Here is a 16,716-nt window from a genome sequence, read left to right on the forward strand (position 1 = left end):
TGAGTTCAGGTCAGAGGCAAGATTCAAACCGGGGACAACCTAATTCATGATAATACAAGTCCTATTAGTTCTAGCCAGCATGGGCAATGATAAGGGATGATGGGAGTCATAGTCTAATGACAGTTGAAGGGCTACATGTTCCCCAGACTTGGCCTACTCCATAAAAGTTTATGCCATAATTTTTAGTATTTAAGGTGCTAGGAGACTCTTCATTCTTCTGTTGTGGCTCATCTGTTGTGTGCATTTATAAAAATGAACAGTGATCAAGTAGAGTTTCCACACTGTATTGTATTAAAAAATGTTCATTGCCTTATTCCATTATTTTACCTCTTACTCTGCTTTCCACTCATTGAAAAGAATCTTCTGTTTTCAATAGGTTGTCCAAGAGGCTCTGGATAAAGCCAGACAAGGCCGCACCTGCATTATAATAGCTCATCGCTTATCGACAGTGCAGAATGCTGACAGTATAGCAGTGATCCAGAATGGGAAAGTCATAGAACAAGGAACACATCAACAACTGTTGGCTGCAAAAGGCATCTATTACTCTCTAGTCAATGTTCAGGCAGGATCAGCCCAAGTATAAATAAAACAAGAAATTGCTAAAGCTGAATTTATTTTTAAGAGACAGCAATGGAATGAATTCCAGAAGGATTCTCAGAATGATGCTTTTCTCTCTTGAGCCATTCTCCACACTAGGGCTTGCTCACCTTTTGTTATTCTCAGCTGTCTGAGATAAATGCGCTGTACTTTTTGAAAGTTACAAGTGTACAATCACTCCAAGGACTTTGCTTTAAAAAACCCAAATGTGTTCAGAAAAGAGACAGCCCCCTTGTGTCCTAGAAGCCAGAAGTACAGATTAAGATGAAAAGAAATGTCAAGTTTAAATAAGACCAGACAGATCCACTTATTTAAAAATGGACATTTGTGCTGGAGTGGAATAAACAAGTACTTTCAAGTCAACTATGCTGGACTCTTGCTGAAAAGGGTTTTTACAAAGTTTTGGTTGGTTGTTGAAGCCACCTTGGGATAGCTGCAGCAGAAAACATGTCCCAAGCAGTTTTTATGAAGAAGCATTAAAATGTTTTTCTTGATAATTTCCTCACAATGTGTTGGGAAGCATATCTACTTGTGTGGCTGTGTTCTAGACAACTCAGCTAGAGCCTGATCTAGCTGGACTGTTTCCTCTGCCCAACAGGGCCGGCTGATATCAACTGCCTGTAGGGGAGAGCCCGATGGCTTCTTTTGATACTGTTGTGATTTTATAAATGTATGCCTTAGGAGGGTGTGTGCCCTTAAGGGAAGGATATAAATTATTATTAAAAAATACATAGCCTAGTTTGTTAACCACAGTTTCAACAAACCCTAGTTCCCCGTGTTTAGATGTAAAAAGAAACTGCAGTTAAAGTAGAAACTCCCCATCTTTTCCTCTGAAAGAAGGTGAAAGGAGAGAGAAGTACAGTCCTGAAACTTGGACAGGTTTGTTTTTATAACAGGCAGCCATGGTTTCCTACCTATGAATTGGGCCTGTAAGAAAATTTTAGGAAGATGTTTAATTTTTGTTTCAGTAAACCCAAGGCTGGGGAACCTTGCCTTTGTGCGGTAGGCTAGTTTTCTACTCGCTCTCTCTCTCTCTCACACACACACACACACCACTACCGCACCCATATCCTGCCAAGTAAGAGGTGTTATCAGAGGTCACAGACACATTACAGCTGGGCAAAACCACTTAAGAAAGGTAGACAGATCTGGAGGATTACTTTTGGTCCCTGAGCCTGAAGTTCCCACCCCTGCTATAAGTTGAAAATGCTAGAAATAAAGTACATCAAATGTTAATCTGCAATCTGGGTGTAAGTCTATTAAACTCAATGGGGAGTACTTCTCAATAAATGTGCATAGGACTGCACTGTTAATTTTATAAGAACAGCCCTGCTTGTTCAGACCAAAGGCCCATGCAGCCCAGCAGCCTGTTTGCCATATGTAATTAGATGCCTAAGATAAGAAGCCCACAACAGGACATGAGCGCAATAGCACTTTTCCATTTGTTTCCCCATCAAGTGGTATTCAGAGGCATACTACCTTTAATACTGGAGATAACATATATCTCTAGAAGCTTTATTCTCCATCACTATCTGAATGCCAAAGCCATCCAATTTGGCAGCTCCAATACATCTTGCAGTAGTGAATTCCATAGTTTAAGGGCCGTGTGAAGAAGTACTCCCTTCTGTCATCCTGTGGAATCTCCCAACAATTAGCTTTATTGGATGACTCCAGCTTGTAATATTTTGTGTGTGTGGACTTTTTTATCGATTTCCTGCAGACTATGCATAAAATATTGTATCCCCCTTACTCACTTTTTTCCTAAGCTAAAAGCCCGCAAAATTGTAACCGTTCTTCATAGGAGAGTTACTCCATCTGTTGATCATTCTGGTTACTCATTTTTGCATTTCCCCCCTCAGCTCTACAATAACTTTTCTGAGGTATTTTGACTTCAGATTGGATTATATAGTTTGCTGCTTTTTAATATTGCTTTTAATTGATTGGTAGCTGCCATGGGGGGGGAGGGAGGGAGAGAGAGAGAGAGAAGGTGCAAGTAAGAGTAGGGTATAAATGTTTTTAAGAAAACAAAGCACCATATGGGTTGGGGTAGGGGACAACTGGGCTCTGGAGCCTGTAACCATTATAAGGAAAGTGTTATGTACACACAGATTAATCAAGTCAACACTTGTTTGTCTTTGATATGGTTTTATTCTAAAGGGAAGAAATTACATAACTGAGAAAAAGTAGGCATCTCACCACCACCACCACCTTTAAGATGCCAAGAAGTCCTGAGAATCTTGTGGAGCTACACATGTAAAGCAATAGTGGCATACATAGTTTCCAATAATCACCTTATATTATGTAAGCTTTCAAGTATGGTTTTCACTTTCAGCTCGATTTGGAAAATAAAAATAAAATTTAAAACTAATTTCTCAAGTGATCATTTTCTCCTTTTATACTCAAAAGCTTTTTTATATTATAGAGATGCTTTTTGAGTTACAACAGTTCCATCATATAAAACAGATCAAGAGCTAGTATCCCAAGTGTTCACATATGTATCTTGATTACTTTACAACAGGGGTGGCTGATAGGGGGGTTCGATGAGGTCCCTGTGCTAGCAAGTTCTTCTGCCAATTTTGGCAGTAGCAATAATATTGAAAAAAGATAGAGACAGTGTTAGGGTGTAAATCACCTGCTTATGCAGTCATCAGATTGATAATTTGAGGGGGGGGGAGTCCTGTGTGCGTGCACAAGTGCCTATGGGGTGAATCCAGCCCTTGGGGACAAAAAAAGGTTAGCCACCCCTGCTTTGGAAGCTAAACATTTTAAGAGCCATTATAAGCATTCCATCTAGGAAGGAACCATGATCCATTATATCTGTAAAGCTGCTCTAAGGTACAGACTATGCATATCATTGATATAACTTGGTTTCATTTGAATATCCTATTCTTGTACCCTCTGTCACTAGTTAAACTAAAGTATTTTCTAAACTACCATTAATTCACTCATGTTTTGCATTGGTGAGGCTTAGTTCAATGTTGCATAGTTTCTACTAAGAGTTTTGCATTGTTGTTGCAAGGAAAATTGCATTGTTGTTGCAGTAAATCTCATTTTTTTTAAAAAAATGTTTTGCATTATTTCTGCCTAGGATATATGCTAAACTAGCAAGTGTCTTGTCCAGTTATGAACACTCCTCTTCGCTTACACTTTGATCCTTTAAGTGTTCAGTATATATAGACATAGTAATGCACAAAGGAATAAAGGCACTATAGTGTCAGTATTTTCTCTATAGCTGGGCTGTGATCATTAACTTGACCATGTCCTGAAAAGACTGGAACAGATTCTGACACAGATTTTCTGCATCTGTGTCTGGGCATGACTTCCAGGTGGTACAGGCCACAACAATTCTATTAGTGGAAATGTTAAAAACAATTGTTTAGATAAGTGACATTCTAAAAATCAATACAGATATTCAGCTGTATATGGATGAACATACTAAGCACCTAAACAATGCCATCATGATTTTAAAAAATGGAGCACAAGGTACAGAGCAATTCTGAATATTAGAACAATTGCTTCAACATAAAGGATGTTGGTTTGGAGACAATTGCAACACCTGTTCCTGATATCCTGATAATTTTAATATTTTAACAACTTATTTTTAGCATCTTAGTATAACAGTATATTTGTATTTTAGTATGTTTAAATTGTTCTATAAATGGTTTTAATTGTATTTTGCTGTCTTGCTTGTTGTGAACCGCCCAGAGAGCTTCGGCTATGGGGCGGTATAGAAATTTAATTTAATAAATAAATAAATAAATAGTAATATCTCTGCACTGGATCCCAATACATTTCTAGGCCCAATTCAAAGTGCCAGTTTTGATCTTTAAAAACCTACCTTGTATGGGCCTCAAAGTATCTCAGGAAACATTCCCCTCCCCATGTATCCCCCCCCCCAATTTTTCAATTTGCCAGTGAGGCCCTGTTCTATGTTCCATTATAGTCAGCAAGTGTGTGCTTTTTCCTCTTTCCTTTCCAAGAGTAGACAAACACACTTATTCCATTTGGCATTTAAGAATTAGTAAAGAGATTTTGATATTTTTTTAGAATGCTAAATGTGGTTTTAACTAGAGTTGTGATATATTTGCATTTTTTTTGGTAAACCATCTTGTGAACATTTTTGTTCAAAGGATATCTAACAATATCATAAGACGGCAAACTTTTCTGTACTCAACATCATAAATCAAAACATAGCACTTAATGTGCCAAAGTACATATCTTGTTTTGTTGTTTGCTGTCATAATAAACATACTAAACAGCTGATGGCTATTCTCACTTTAAAATGGTGAACTGGGGCTGAAGCTGTACGTGACTGAAGCCATCATGCAAGGCTGAGACAGAACATCGTTGGAACAAGTAACTCAGTTCAAACACTTGATCCAGTGAATCACACTAGCTCATGTTTTTATAATACAAAGTCAATTGTGCATCCAGAATCAGCTATTCATATCAATACAATACAAAAATAGTCTGCTAAACCTATGAAAAAAATAACATCTCCATGGAAATACAGTACTAGTATTTCACAGCAATGAAAGCAACTTTTATTGTATTATCAGTATAGAAACCACAGAAATCACAGTCTTGTGTTCTAATTGAGATACTTGCCATATCTTTCACCCTCGTTTACTTCCCTTTCAGGATACATTTTTCTCTCATTCTGCCTCAATCCCTCCCTTTTCTTTGGAAACAAAAAAACCCCCTGTACTGAAGCCAGTCAAGTGTTGGCTGCAAGGGCAGCCTGTGATCTCTGGTTTCTATGCTGAAATACTGCAAGGGCCTACCTTTGCACTGCTGACATACACAGAGGGAAACTCTGACAGCAAGTTTAAGTTTTCCTGTTGAGTAGGGCTCAGAGTATCCTTACCTGTCATCTCTAATTCTGTAGAAAAAGCCGTAACCATGATGCACCATTGGGACCACAGCTCCCCCCACTCTTGTGTAGCCGACGAGGCTGGTTGAAAGCACAAAGTTTCCACCTCCCCCACTGTGAATTAAAAATCAAAACACAATTACAAAAAGAATTATTTCAAGTCCTGAATCAGAATAAAACAAATACAGTTGCTTTTCCTTTTAAGATTAGTAGGCTAAAATGGAAGAAGTAAATGTGCTTCAACATCAAAGCATTAAGACTGGTTGCCAAAGAAACAGAGGAAGTTGCCATATACCAAGTCAAACCATCTAGCTCAGTGCTGTTTAACATGGCTGGCTCTTTGGGGTTTCAGGTGGGAGTCTCTCCCAGCCCTACCTGGAGATGCCAGAGATTGAACTTGGGACTTTCTACAGGCAATGCAGTTGCTCTACCACTAAGCTAGGGCCCTTCCATGAAGGAGGAGGAGGAGCTGGCTGGAAGGTGGGTTCATGTCCACTCTGGACTACCCCGGTGGCCTCAGGACTGGAGGAAAGGGGGTTATCTGCTGCACCCAGGGACTGTTCCTCCATCTCTAGTTCCAAAGAGGCACCAGGATAGCCTCTTTCCCCCTCCTTAAAGAGAGTGCTGCAAGCTATACAGAGGTTCTCATGGAGCATCCGGCACTGCTTGGGCTACAAACAGCTGCTCCGTCACCAAGGCAACATTGCTCCAGTGGGCTGTTGCCTGTCCTGTGTCACCTTGTCAAACTCCGACAACCTCTGCTGCTTTGGGGTTTGGAGTGGGATTGCTGAAGTGTCCTCCATTCTACCATTGAAGGTCCCGCCCTCAGGCAAAGACACAGAATTTAGAAAGGTTCTAAATACCTTCTAGTGAAAGCAGGATCTAAGAAGAGTTCTGGCATAGGAAGGTTGTGCTCTTTTGACAGAAGCAGGAGGCCCAAAAGATGACGGTCAAACCCTGTCAGAGAAATGCAAATCTCCTCTGTTTAAGAAGTAATGTACAGTTCTCTTACTCTTTGCTTGTCTCCGTGGCCAGCTGTAGATTTTCATAGGTCCCTGTGCAAGAGACCTGTAGTGGACAAAGTATGGTTCAAATTTACTTTGGCAATCTTGAATTCGTTCAGTCTACTGGTCTCCCAAATACAGCAAGAGCAGTGGGGAAAATGGATTAGGGATTGTGCCCAGGGGCATCTGCAGTCATTTTTGCAGCAGGGTATGTGGGGGGGGGAGTGAAGTAAATACTCCAGATAAATAAAACATGCAAAACCAGGATCAAAGAACAGGTCTACCATTTCTGGTAAATCTGGTGACTAGGTGGTAGCAAAGCTTAGATAGACCTAGCCTCTGATTAACATAGAACATAGGAAGCTGCCTTATACTATGTTGGTCCATCTATCTCAGTACTGTCTACAGCTCTTCAGGATTTCATACAGGGGTCTCCCCCAGCCCCACCTGGAGATGCTGGAGAATGAAGCTCGAGCCTTCTGCATGCAAAGCAGATGTTCTACTGCTGAGCTATGGCCCTTATCCAACTTTTACACATGAAAATGAGGAGAAAGAGATTGTATTCCAGGTCTATTCCTTGGTAGTTTCTCAATGGGTATACCTGCTATACAAGACAATGTCTTCCCACTCTCCGCTGAGACACGCACTTCTTTCCCTTGTTCCTTTCACCTCCTCAGTTAACTGCACTGCTACTGCAATTAACTTCAGAGCCCCAACACATGCAGTTCCCTGAAAAACAAACCATTCCCCCCAACACACCAGGTAACATGGGACTACACTTCCAGGTTGCCGGCTTACTCTGCAAAGGAGGTATAACCCACACTCTCTCAGCCACAGCCCTGCTCCCTGCAATATGGGTATAGTAGAGATAGATTTTATCTGTACTGACTGAATTTAAAAAAAAATGTTTACAAATTCAGGAAGAACACACAACTGTTTGTATGAAGATCATGAATGAGCTCCTGTCTTTGCTGCTGCCTTTTGGTTTTAAGTTGACACACGACTCCCAATCACAGCTACACTGCAATCCCAGATATCTGAATGGTTTTCTACAGGGCAGCAATCACTTCACCACCAGGGAAGACCAGCATAAAAGGCTTAAAACCAAACCAAAGGCCTAGGGTATTTCATTCTAGTATTCTCTTTGTCTAACGGGCTGGACCTGTTTTCCTAAATGTCAGTCGTTGCTATAATTACATTCATTGGGCTAAAAACAGTGAAAGACTGGAGCAGGCTAGTTTCTCAAAAAACAAATGAGAATAGTGCCTGTATATTTTGCCTCTTAATCTTTGGTTCTACAAGTAGAGACTTCTTTTATAGATATAATTAAAGCTGGGCATCAGGGGATTATGGTTCATTTGTGGGGAGGCAACTACCCACCTTGCCCCTGCTGTAGAGACCCATGATCGTGCTAAAAGGGAAGTGATGACAGCAGGGTGCTCTTATGGGGCACGGCTTGCTGCCTCCAAACCATGGAAGGGTGCATTAAGAAATACGCCAGAGCTGCAGCTCTGCTCAGTAGTATATTCTAATAAAGAGGAGGAGGGGAGAACACAACTCCCAATTTATCACAACAGAAGAATTCCTTGGCAGGTAGCAAAGAGACCGTACCTTTTCCATTCTGACACTCTTTCATCAGTTTATTGTGCTTTGCAAATGCCTTCAGCATAAGCTGCTTTCGTTGCCTGGGCTGCATAAAGTAAAAAAAGCAAAATCATTCCAACTGATTGCGGCATGGGACTGAAGACTCCTTCCTCAAGCCAGGAGCTCCAAGCAGCATAATGAAAAATGGTATGACACTGTCATGTCCTGAAAGCCATTTGAAAACTCTTTGTCACTGCTTCATGACCTGCACTTCTAGGGCAAAATTTAAACTTTAGAGTTAATATAACAATTTAGAACAATTGCCTGGTTAACAATATATCAGTCAGCAGGACTGAGTCACTACCTTTTCACAGCTTTGTCCTGCAGAGATGAAAGGCAAATCCATACACAAACCATGGAGATTCATGGGACAGCACGACCTACTCTATTGGTTCAGCAGAGAGATGACCTACCATTTGGCTCCTCCTCTCCCTGAACTATTTTGTTTCAAGTTGGTCACTAAGAGAATGAGGTAAATTTAAGAATGGGTGCCTGAGTTTGCTTGTTTCTTCAATGGGACCTAAAAATGCTTTAATGTCCATCATATCCTCCATGAGTTTGTTTTAAATATCTCTTCCCAAGACTAGGTTGTTTTCAGAGGGGAAATCCATTTTACTCATGACAGGCAGTATCGGACAGATACAAGTGACACTTGCCCAACCACATTTTCACATGGCAAGAATAATGAATATGATATCTGATAGACATACCCTATTTTCCACAGGTCTAACATCTACCACCTGCAATCACTGGGTAACAATGCATAGTCCTTGCATTAACAGCTAAGAGTCTTAAAAATAATAAAGGACAGTGACCACAGCAAGACTGAAGATGCCCAACAAAAAAGTACACAGAATTAACCCTGTCAAGGAATTAGCAGTTCACAACTTTAGTACATTATCCCAGGATGTTTGTTCTGCAACTATCCTGCAGTGTGAGAAAACTGAACAGAGCTCTATGGGTCTTCTGCATTGTGATCCTCACAAACCAGCATTCAAACTGTTCACTTAACAGTGAATGAATACAGAGATCACATACAAGCAAGACACAACAGCACAGGGAATATAATGAAAAAATAGGAAGAAAAAAGAGGACTTCTCCATGGTTCTCTATTTTTCTACCAGATTTCTAATTCCTGCTACTAGATAGCAAATCACAGAAGAGAGATCTATCACTGCTCGACCTAAAAACCAGGAAGCCAAATGACAGTGAAACAACATCATTTGTGCTATTAAAAAAATTGCTACATCTCCCATGATGAAGGGGTCTAGTCTAATGTCTCATAGAAGAGTTGTGTGTATTATAGAACAGGATTGCATTTGTGTCTATGCTCTCTGCCATGCAAAAAGCTGGTGGAAGGGAACTGTTGGCATATGGGACTGCATGAAGAAGGAGAGAAGGTATAATTATAATTACCAAAGGAAACATGTTTTTTTTTAAATCTCAACTGGATTTCAACCCTTATTGCCCAAAGGTTTGAAGATAGCTCTGATCCCCACATCACAGCTGCTCTTCACACCAACAACACAGAGCAAGTAAAATGTTGGAAATGTTAGAAGTCCTGTTAGCTACAGTATATTATCATTGTAAGTGCTTACAGCAAAGGCTGGATCTAGCATGGATTTACACCATTCGACTGCTTCCATGGTGCATGGTCTCATTGTCTCTGTCCGGCCATGGTAAAAACGTCTGGTTGTAGCGGTTTCATAGCAGCAACCTGGACTAAAAAAAAAATGTTAGGACAATTTGCAAAAAGGAAGATCTCTCTGTGCCTGAAAGAAAAAGTTTCCCATTGAGCAAGTATTATGCCTAAACAAAGGACAAAGAGCCCATGTTTTAGATGTTAATGGGTGTAGGGGGAGGGGGGACAGAATAACAAGAGATCTAATTCATTTTTTAGCTAATGCAGGACAGTAAGAACTTTCCTAGTCATCTTCAAGGGCAGGGTAAATGTGCCTGAGCCTTTAAAGGGGGTGTTATGTCACCTAAATGTAAGCTCTTAACCTGTCTGCAACTCTTGGCACTTCATACATACATAATTACTCGTTTACCAACTCAGACTACAAAGCACAGCAGGTCATTGCCCCTGGCAATTTCCCACCCTTGCTTAGTCAGTGTAACCCAATCTTCTTTACAAGTCCAAGTGGCCAACGGGGAGGGGCAGCGAGAGGGGCGACACAGCGGAGAGGTCAGCACTGTGCAGGCATACTGGAGGAAATGCCGGATTGGCTTGGTAATATGCTCACACGGGGCCGACCTCCCGGACGGCAGTTTTATGCAGGTCTTTCCCGGTGGTAAAGCAACTGCTACACAGCAGAAAACAATTCAGATATCCAGGATTTTAGAGTACCTGTGATTGGGGAATATTGCATCACAGTGGAAAACACACCCACCCTCCTCAAAAGTGACACAAAGGACCATTTAACCCCTGGATCTTTGGTTGGGGGGGGCTTGCCTACCAACAGCTGTTTTTGAAGGTGCACATACTTTATTTTCCCCATTTGATGGCTACCCTGATATGCGCTTTCAGATCAGGTCCTGCTGGCATTGCCAGTATCAGCAAGGACTGCTCTAAAAACCATGTATATTTATTTATTTATTACATTTATACCCTGCCTTTCTTTTCATGAAACCCAAGATGGCTTACGTATGGTTCCCAGGCTGTCTCCCATCCAGGCACTGACCAGACCAGACCTGACCCTGCTTAGCTTCAGCAAGGAGCTAGCCTTATGTGCCTTCAGACCATAGCAGCTCTCAAAGCCCTGATGTCTCCTTCAGCTAAGTCTTTAGAAAGAGCACATGGGGGTCTGACAGCTGTCTCGACATCCCCCAAAGAGGGTCTGAAGCTTCAGGAGCAGCCCGCTTGCACCCAGGAGATCTGAATGCTTTTGAAGCACCCTGCTTTGGATTGGTATTCGGCCTTCATTCGAAGTGGCTGCACACATCCCTACTATATTTTTGGATGAGCTACTATGGATCTGCAAAGTTGCACAAACTACCTGATATTAATATTAATATATTAAGGTTATTTGATACTGTACGCTGAAATTTTGCCTGAATAATAAAATGGTTCTTACTGCCCGTTAAGTTTGTAATAGGTCAGCTGGAGAGCAAGCTGAACAAATGTATCAGGATGAAGCTGCTGTTTCTTGATCAGTGCTTTGCCAAAGGATGTAAAAGCATAATTCACCACCTGTATGTCAGATGCCTGAAAGAAAAAATGTTATCACCGCAGGAAACAGGGGTGGGGACCCAAACAAAAAATTCTACTGTCTATTCCAGACTCCACACAACTGAGTATGCCTTGTTGACTATTTTAATATTTTTCCTTGTATAACACAATTGGATTCAAGGAAGGTGAATACAAGAACTCACCCTGTACAATTATCTTTTCATTTAGATCAGCATTCACCAACAAGTTTTCCTCAAGATGTTTTAGATTACACCTCCCATCAACTCTAACCATCATGCTCAGGAATGATGAGTTGTAGTCCAAAACATCTGGAGGGCACCAGGTTGGTAAATGCTGGTTTAGATTCACTAATAGGAAAAAAACCTTGCGGTTTAAGAATGTACCTATAGCCCACAGATATTTCTACCAAACTAAGCAGGGAAATTGGGCAGCTACAGTGAATGCACCAGGGGAGCAGGAGACCTGAACTCCTCTCTGAGATATTGTACTGCCCTACAAATTGGTCAAAATGCAAACACAATTTGAGTTGGTCTTTCACAGTCCAATCCACTTCCTGCTTAGCTTGGAAGAATTTGGTAACATGTGCCTCTGAGCATATGGGGAGTGGTGGCAACACCTGCCATCTTCAAAGATAGAGAATTATATTTTTGTATGTTTGTTGGTGTTCTTCTTACTTTGCTTCTTTCCTGTGATACGAATGTTTCTACAGAGAATCTGAACTAGAAAATTTTATTTCCCTCATTATTCATCCCAGAAATCTGTGTTAAATTTATTTTTATTAAATTTTTAGTGGTCAATGTCCTATGATGGTGCAGACAGCCTTTTGTGTTTCAAATTGGAGGTTATGTTCTATTTCTATTTTGGGTGCAGAAACAGTTGAATCTGAAGCTGCAGTTTGATGTAAAAATCGGATTGATTACAATATGTTGCTAGTTCAGCAATGACTCTAGCTGTTGGAAAAAAGAGGATGCATGTTTTCAGCCTACTATGTTTAAACCACTTTATTTAAGGCAAGATGGGCATGGTCAATTAAAAACACAGAGCACACCTAGAATTTTGCTAGAATATATTTCCCCTCCCACTGGTTTATCTTGTGCAAATTGAGACACTGCTGAGGTTCACTGGAGACTATTCTGCAGAAGTCAGTGCCATTATTCCACAATTATGTTTGGAGTTCTTTTAGTGTAAATTTTGCAAAATGTTGCTGTACTTCACATATTCACAGAAATAGGAACAAAAGAAAATGATTTCCTATAGGAAACTTCACTAAAATGGCAAAGTAAATCAGACATGTTTAAAGTGACCATCTGAACTATATCAACTGTCTTAATAATGTTGCTTCCTCCTTGCTAAAACAAGATCAGAACAGCACGTTTTCTTTCTATTATTTCAGCTGATTGCAGGTGTTGCCACCACTCACCATATGCTCAGAGGCACGTTACCAAATTCTTCCAAGCTACACAGGAAGTGGATTGGACTGTGAAAGACCAACCCAAATTGTGTTTGCATTTTGACAAATTTGTAGGGCAGTCTGGTATCTCAGAGAGGAGGTCAGGTCTCCTGCTCCCCTGATGCATTCACTACAGCTGCCCAATTTCCCTGCTTTTTAAAGTTTGATAGAAATATCTGTGGGCTATAGGTACATTCATAAACCGCAAGGGGTTTTTTTTGCCTATTAGTGAATTTCCCTGCTTTTTAATCCGGGAGGTAAGAAATGGGATCCTGTGCAAGTTTGCTGAGAATGGATTGATCATTTGCATGCTTATTAAGTTCAGTGGGATTTACTGCCCTGCAATCATGCTTAGGATAGGTGAAACTGACCACAGGGGATGGGGAGGGGAGGAGCAGGAGGGAGGGGAGGAAATGCAGAGAGGAGGACTGGGATGGGAGCAGGCAGGAGGGGGAGGGGAGGAGGACAGGTTTGATCATTTGCATGTTTATTGAATTCAGTGTGATTTACTCCCGTGCAATCAATCTTGGGATAGGTAAAACTGATGGGGGGAGGGATGGAGGACTGGAGTGGGCAGGGTAGGAGGAAAAAAGAAGAGGGAAGGGGAGGAAGAGGAGAAGGAGGGGAAAAGCAGGTCTGATCATTTGCATGCTTATTGAGTTCAATGGGATTTACTCCTATGCAATCATGGTTAGGATAGGAAAAACTGACCATGGGGGAGGAGGTTGGGGAGGGAGCGTAATGGAGGGGAGCAAAGGAAGGGGCAGGAAAGGGCAGGTTTGATCATTTGCATGCTTACAGAGTTCAGTGGTATTTACTTCCGTGCAAGCATGCTTAAGATAGATAAAACTGACCGTGAGGAAGAGGAAGGGGAGGAGGGGGAAGGAGGGGATTGGAAGGGGATAGGGAGGGAAGTTGCAAGAGGGAGGGAATAGGAGGGAGGAGAAGGGAGCGTGGGTTTGATCATTTGCATACTTTTTGAGTACAATGGGATTTATTTCTGTGCAATCATGTTTGAAAATGGAAATGGACTGCCCTCAAGTCGATCCCAACTTATGGTGACCCTATGAATAGGGTTTTCATGGTAAATGGTATTCAGAGGTGGTTTTCCATTGCCTTCCTCTGAGGCTGAGAGGCAGTGACTGGCCCAAGGTCAACCAGTGAGCTTCATGGCTGTGTGGGGATTCGAACTCTGTTCTCGCAGGTCATAGTCCAACACTGACCTGGGGGAGGGGTGGTGAAGGGCAGGGGGAAGAGATTGGGTGGGTGGGCCCTGGGCAGAAGGGAAGCCCCTTTCCTTTCCAAAAGGAAAACACTGTGAACAGAATCATTGCTTTTCAGAGTTTCCCCTACCTTTTTATTCTACAGCAGGCACATGTAACCTCCCACCCAAATTTAAACAAAAGCTGTCCCTGGCCACATCCACACCAGGCCTTTATTTCACTTTGGACAGTCATGGCTTCTCTCAAAGAATCCTGGGAACTGTAGTTAGTGAAGGGTGCTGAGAGTTGCTAGGAGACGCCCTGTTCCCCTCACAGACCTTCAATCAGAGTGGCTGACTGTTAAACCAGTCTGGTCACTGGAGCTCTCTCGGGGGAATAGGAGTCTCCTCTCAGCCCCCTTCACAAGCTACACTTCCCCGGATTCTCTGAGGGAAGCCATGACTGTCTCACGTGAAATCAAAGTATGGTGTGGGTATGGCCCCCTGATTAGGCAAGCCCAGCAGCTGTGAGTCTGGCTTTTAGAACTCTGACAGTTGGTACTTACGGAGCATGCCCGACATCACCATAGGGTTCCAACCAAAATTTCTTAAATTAATTAAAAAACAGGCAGGCATTTTTTTAACTTTTAAACTGCAGAAGATGAAGGTCAGAGTATGGGGCAAGGTCAGTATTAGGATTACAGGTACTCTGTGAACATGGCTGATTTTTAATGAACTTCAACAGATTATGAGAACTCTGACAGAAAAAAGTCCAAAAGGGCTCTGGGTTCCCCCCCCCCCTTTTTACACTTTGAACTCTCAATTCTGCATGACGGTTTTGTGTATCGCCATGAAAATTGAGAGGGTTGTTTAAGCAAGTGTTTCTGAGTTCAGGACTATAAGTTTTGTAAGGCTTTGTTTTGAAATGAGTTTATGGGAAGCATCAGAATGGCATAGGGGTATTTTCAATTTAACATTGTGGAATGTGAAAAATTCATGATGGCTATAGTATACAGCCACTCTTGTGGCTGTATAATAAAGGCAGTTATGAGGTTTATCCCATGTACATTTACAGAGCTGTGAAACCTTTGTTTCTTTCTAATTGTACGCCCAGAGCCACAGCAGCCAAATGCTGCCAAAGACTGCTTCTTGCTACTCTTCTAATACCTCGTAGGCATGCCAGCAGTCTATTTTTCATGGCTACTGCTGGTTTCCCCATGTCTGCTTTCCTCCAGCTACATTTATAGCAGGGCTGCAACCTTTAAAAGAGATTAATCAATTAAAAGAAACTTTTTCCAATGCAACCCTGTGCGTGCCTCCAATAAGTTCAGTTGGATTCACCTGGAATGACACCTATATAGATTGCAGCTTCCCTTAAAGGGGCATTCTAAATTAAATCAGGCAGCATTTTTTAAAAAAAGGAAAAAATAATCATGGTAATTTCAGATAGATAAACTGAGTCTGAATCCTAGCAAGACGGAGGCACTGTGGGTTGGTGGTCCCGGAGTTCAGATAATTGGTCAGTTGCCTGCTTTGGATGGGGTTGTACTCCCTCTGAAAGAGCAGGTCCGTAGTCTGGGGGTGCTCCTGGATCCATCTTTGTCGCTAGAGGCCCAGGTGACCTCCCTGGCTAGGAGTGCCTTTTACCAGCTTCGGCTGATAAGACAGCTGCAGCCATTTCTGGACCAGGATAGCCTGACCACTGTTGTCCACGCACTTGTAACCTCCAGGATGGATTACTGTAATGCGCTCTATGTGGGGCTGCCCTTGAGGTTGGTCCAGAAGCTGCAGCTGGTGCAAAATGCAGAGGCTCATTGGGGCAGGGTATCGCCAACCTGTTACCTTGCTACTGAAAGAATTGCACTGGCTGCCCATTTGCTACTGGGCCAACTTCAAGGTTCTAGTTTTGGTGTACAAAGCCCTATACAGCTCAGGACCAGGATACCTGAAAGACCATCTTACCCCTTATATACCCAGTCGATCACTACGCTCCGCAGGTGAGGGCCTCCTGCAGATACCATCTTATCAGGAGGTCTGTTCTGCACAACATAGGAAACGGACCTTTAGTGTGGTGGCACCTACCCTGCGGAATTCCCTCCCTTTGAATATTAGGCAGGCGCCATCTCTGCTATCTTTTGAAGACTTTCTTCTTTCAACAAGCCTTTTAGGCTGAGACCTATCCCAGTCTGCATCTGTATTAGAATTGCTTTTAATATGTTTTCTTTAATAATATGTTTTTAACCCTTTAAAAATGTTTTTAAAGCTTTTTAAAAAAATGTTTTTAACGTTTTTTTTTAATGTATTTTAAGGTCTTTTTATGATGTTTTAAAGTGTTTTTAGCATTTCTGTTTGCCACCCTGGGCTCCTGCTGGGAGGGCAGGATATAAATCAAATAATAAAAATAAATAAAAATAGCAGGCACCTTTTAAAACCAAAGCATGCTGTTTCTTCAAGGCAATTGTTTCCAGCATTTGCCAGTTTATGCAGATTTACAGCACAAGCCTATGCAAGTTTACTCAAAAGTAAGTCCTATTAAATTCAATGGGGCTTACTCCCAAGTAAGTGTGCACAGGACTGTAACCCTAATTAGTTGAAACCCATCTGATAAAATTGACAAGATTACTTTAATCAGGTGGAAGCTCTAATTTACAGTGAAAATGTGAAAACTGGAAAAGTCACATTGAAATTGCTGTAGGAGGGAAAGAGGTTTGTATTACTGAGCTCTGAAAGCTGTAATGCACTAGACTGCTGCTA

The 16,716-nt window shown here is 41.7% G+C and overlaps 2 protein-coding genes across 12 annotated transcripts in view; one reads left to right on the plus strand and one right to left on the minus strand.

Annotated features, from left to right (window-relative positions):
• The window catches only part of ABCB1 (ATP binding cassette subfamily B member 1), a 116,043-nt gene extending 111,678 nt beyond the window's left edge, over positions 1-4,365 (plus strand). For all 7 annotated transcript variants that reach the window (XM_061585614.1, XM_061585616.1, XM_061585613.1 and 4 more), the window contains one exon: positions 377-4,365. In XM_061585614.1, coding sequence (XP_061441598.1) covers positions 377-583 — 207 coding nt within the window. In that variant the 3' untranslated portion in view covers positions 584-4,365. The remainder of the gene's footprint in view (positions 1-376) is intronic.
• CROT (carnitine O-octanoyltransferase) overlaps positions 2,723-16,716 on the minus strand; it is a 37,383-nt gene continuing 23,389 nt past the window's right edge. For all 5 annotated transcript variants that reach the window (XM_061585624.1, XM_061585623.1, XM_061585619.1 and 2 more), the window contains exons 12-17: positions 11,196-11,326; positions 9,717-9,840; positions 8,086-8,164; positions 6,334-6,427; positions 5,465-5,584; positions 2,723-3,944 (exon numbers count right to left, since the gene is read on the minus strand). In XM_061585624.1, coding sequence (XP_061441608.1) covers positions 3,824-3,944; positions 5,465-5,584; positions 6,334-6,427; positions 8,086-8,164; positions 9,717-9,840; positions 11,196-11,326 — 669 coding nt within the window. In that variant the 3' untranslated portion in view covers positions 2,723-3,823. The remainder of the gene's footprint in view (positions 3,945-5,464; positions 5,585-6,333; positions 6,428-8,085; positions 8,165-9,716; positions 9,841-11,195; positions 11,327-16,716) is intronic.

The sequence above is a fragment of the Rhineura floridana genome, chromosome 10, assembly GCF_030035675.1.
Source record: "Rhineura floridana isolate rRhiFlo1 chromosome 10, rRhiFlo1.hap2, whole genome shotgun sequence".
Classification (NCBI taxonomy): Eukaryota; Metazoa; Chordata; class Lepidosauria; order Squamata; family Rhineuridae; genus Rhineura; species Rhineura floridana.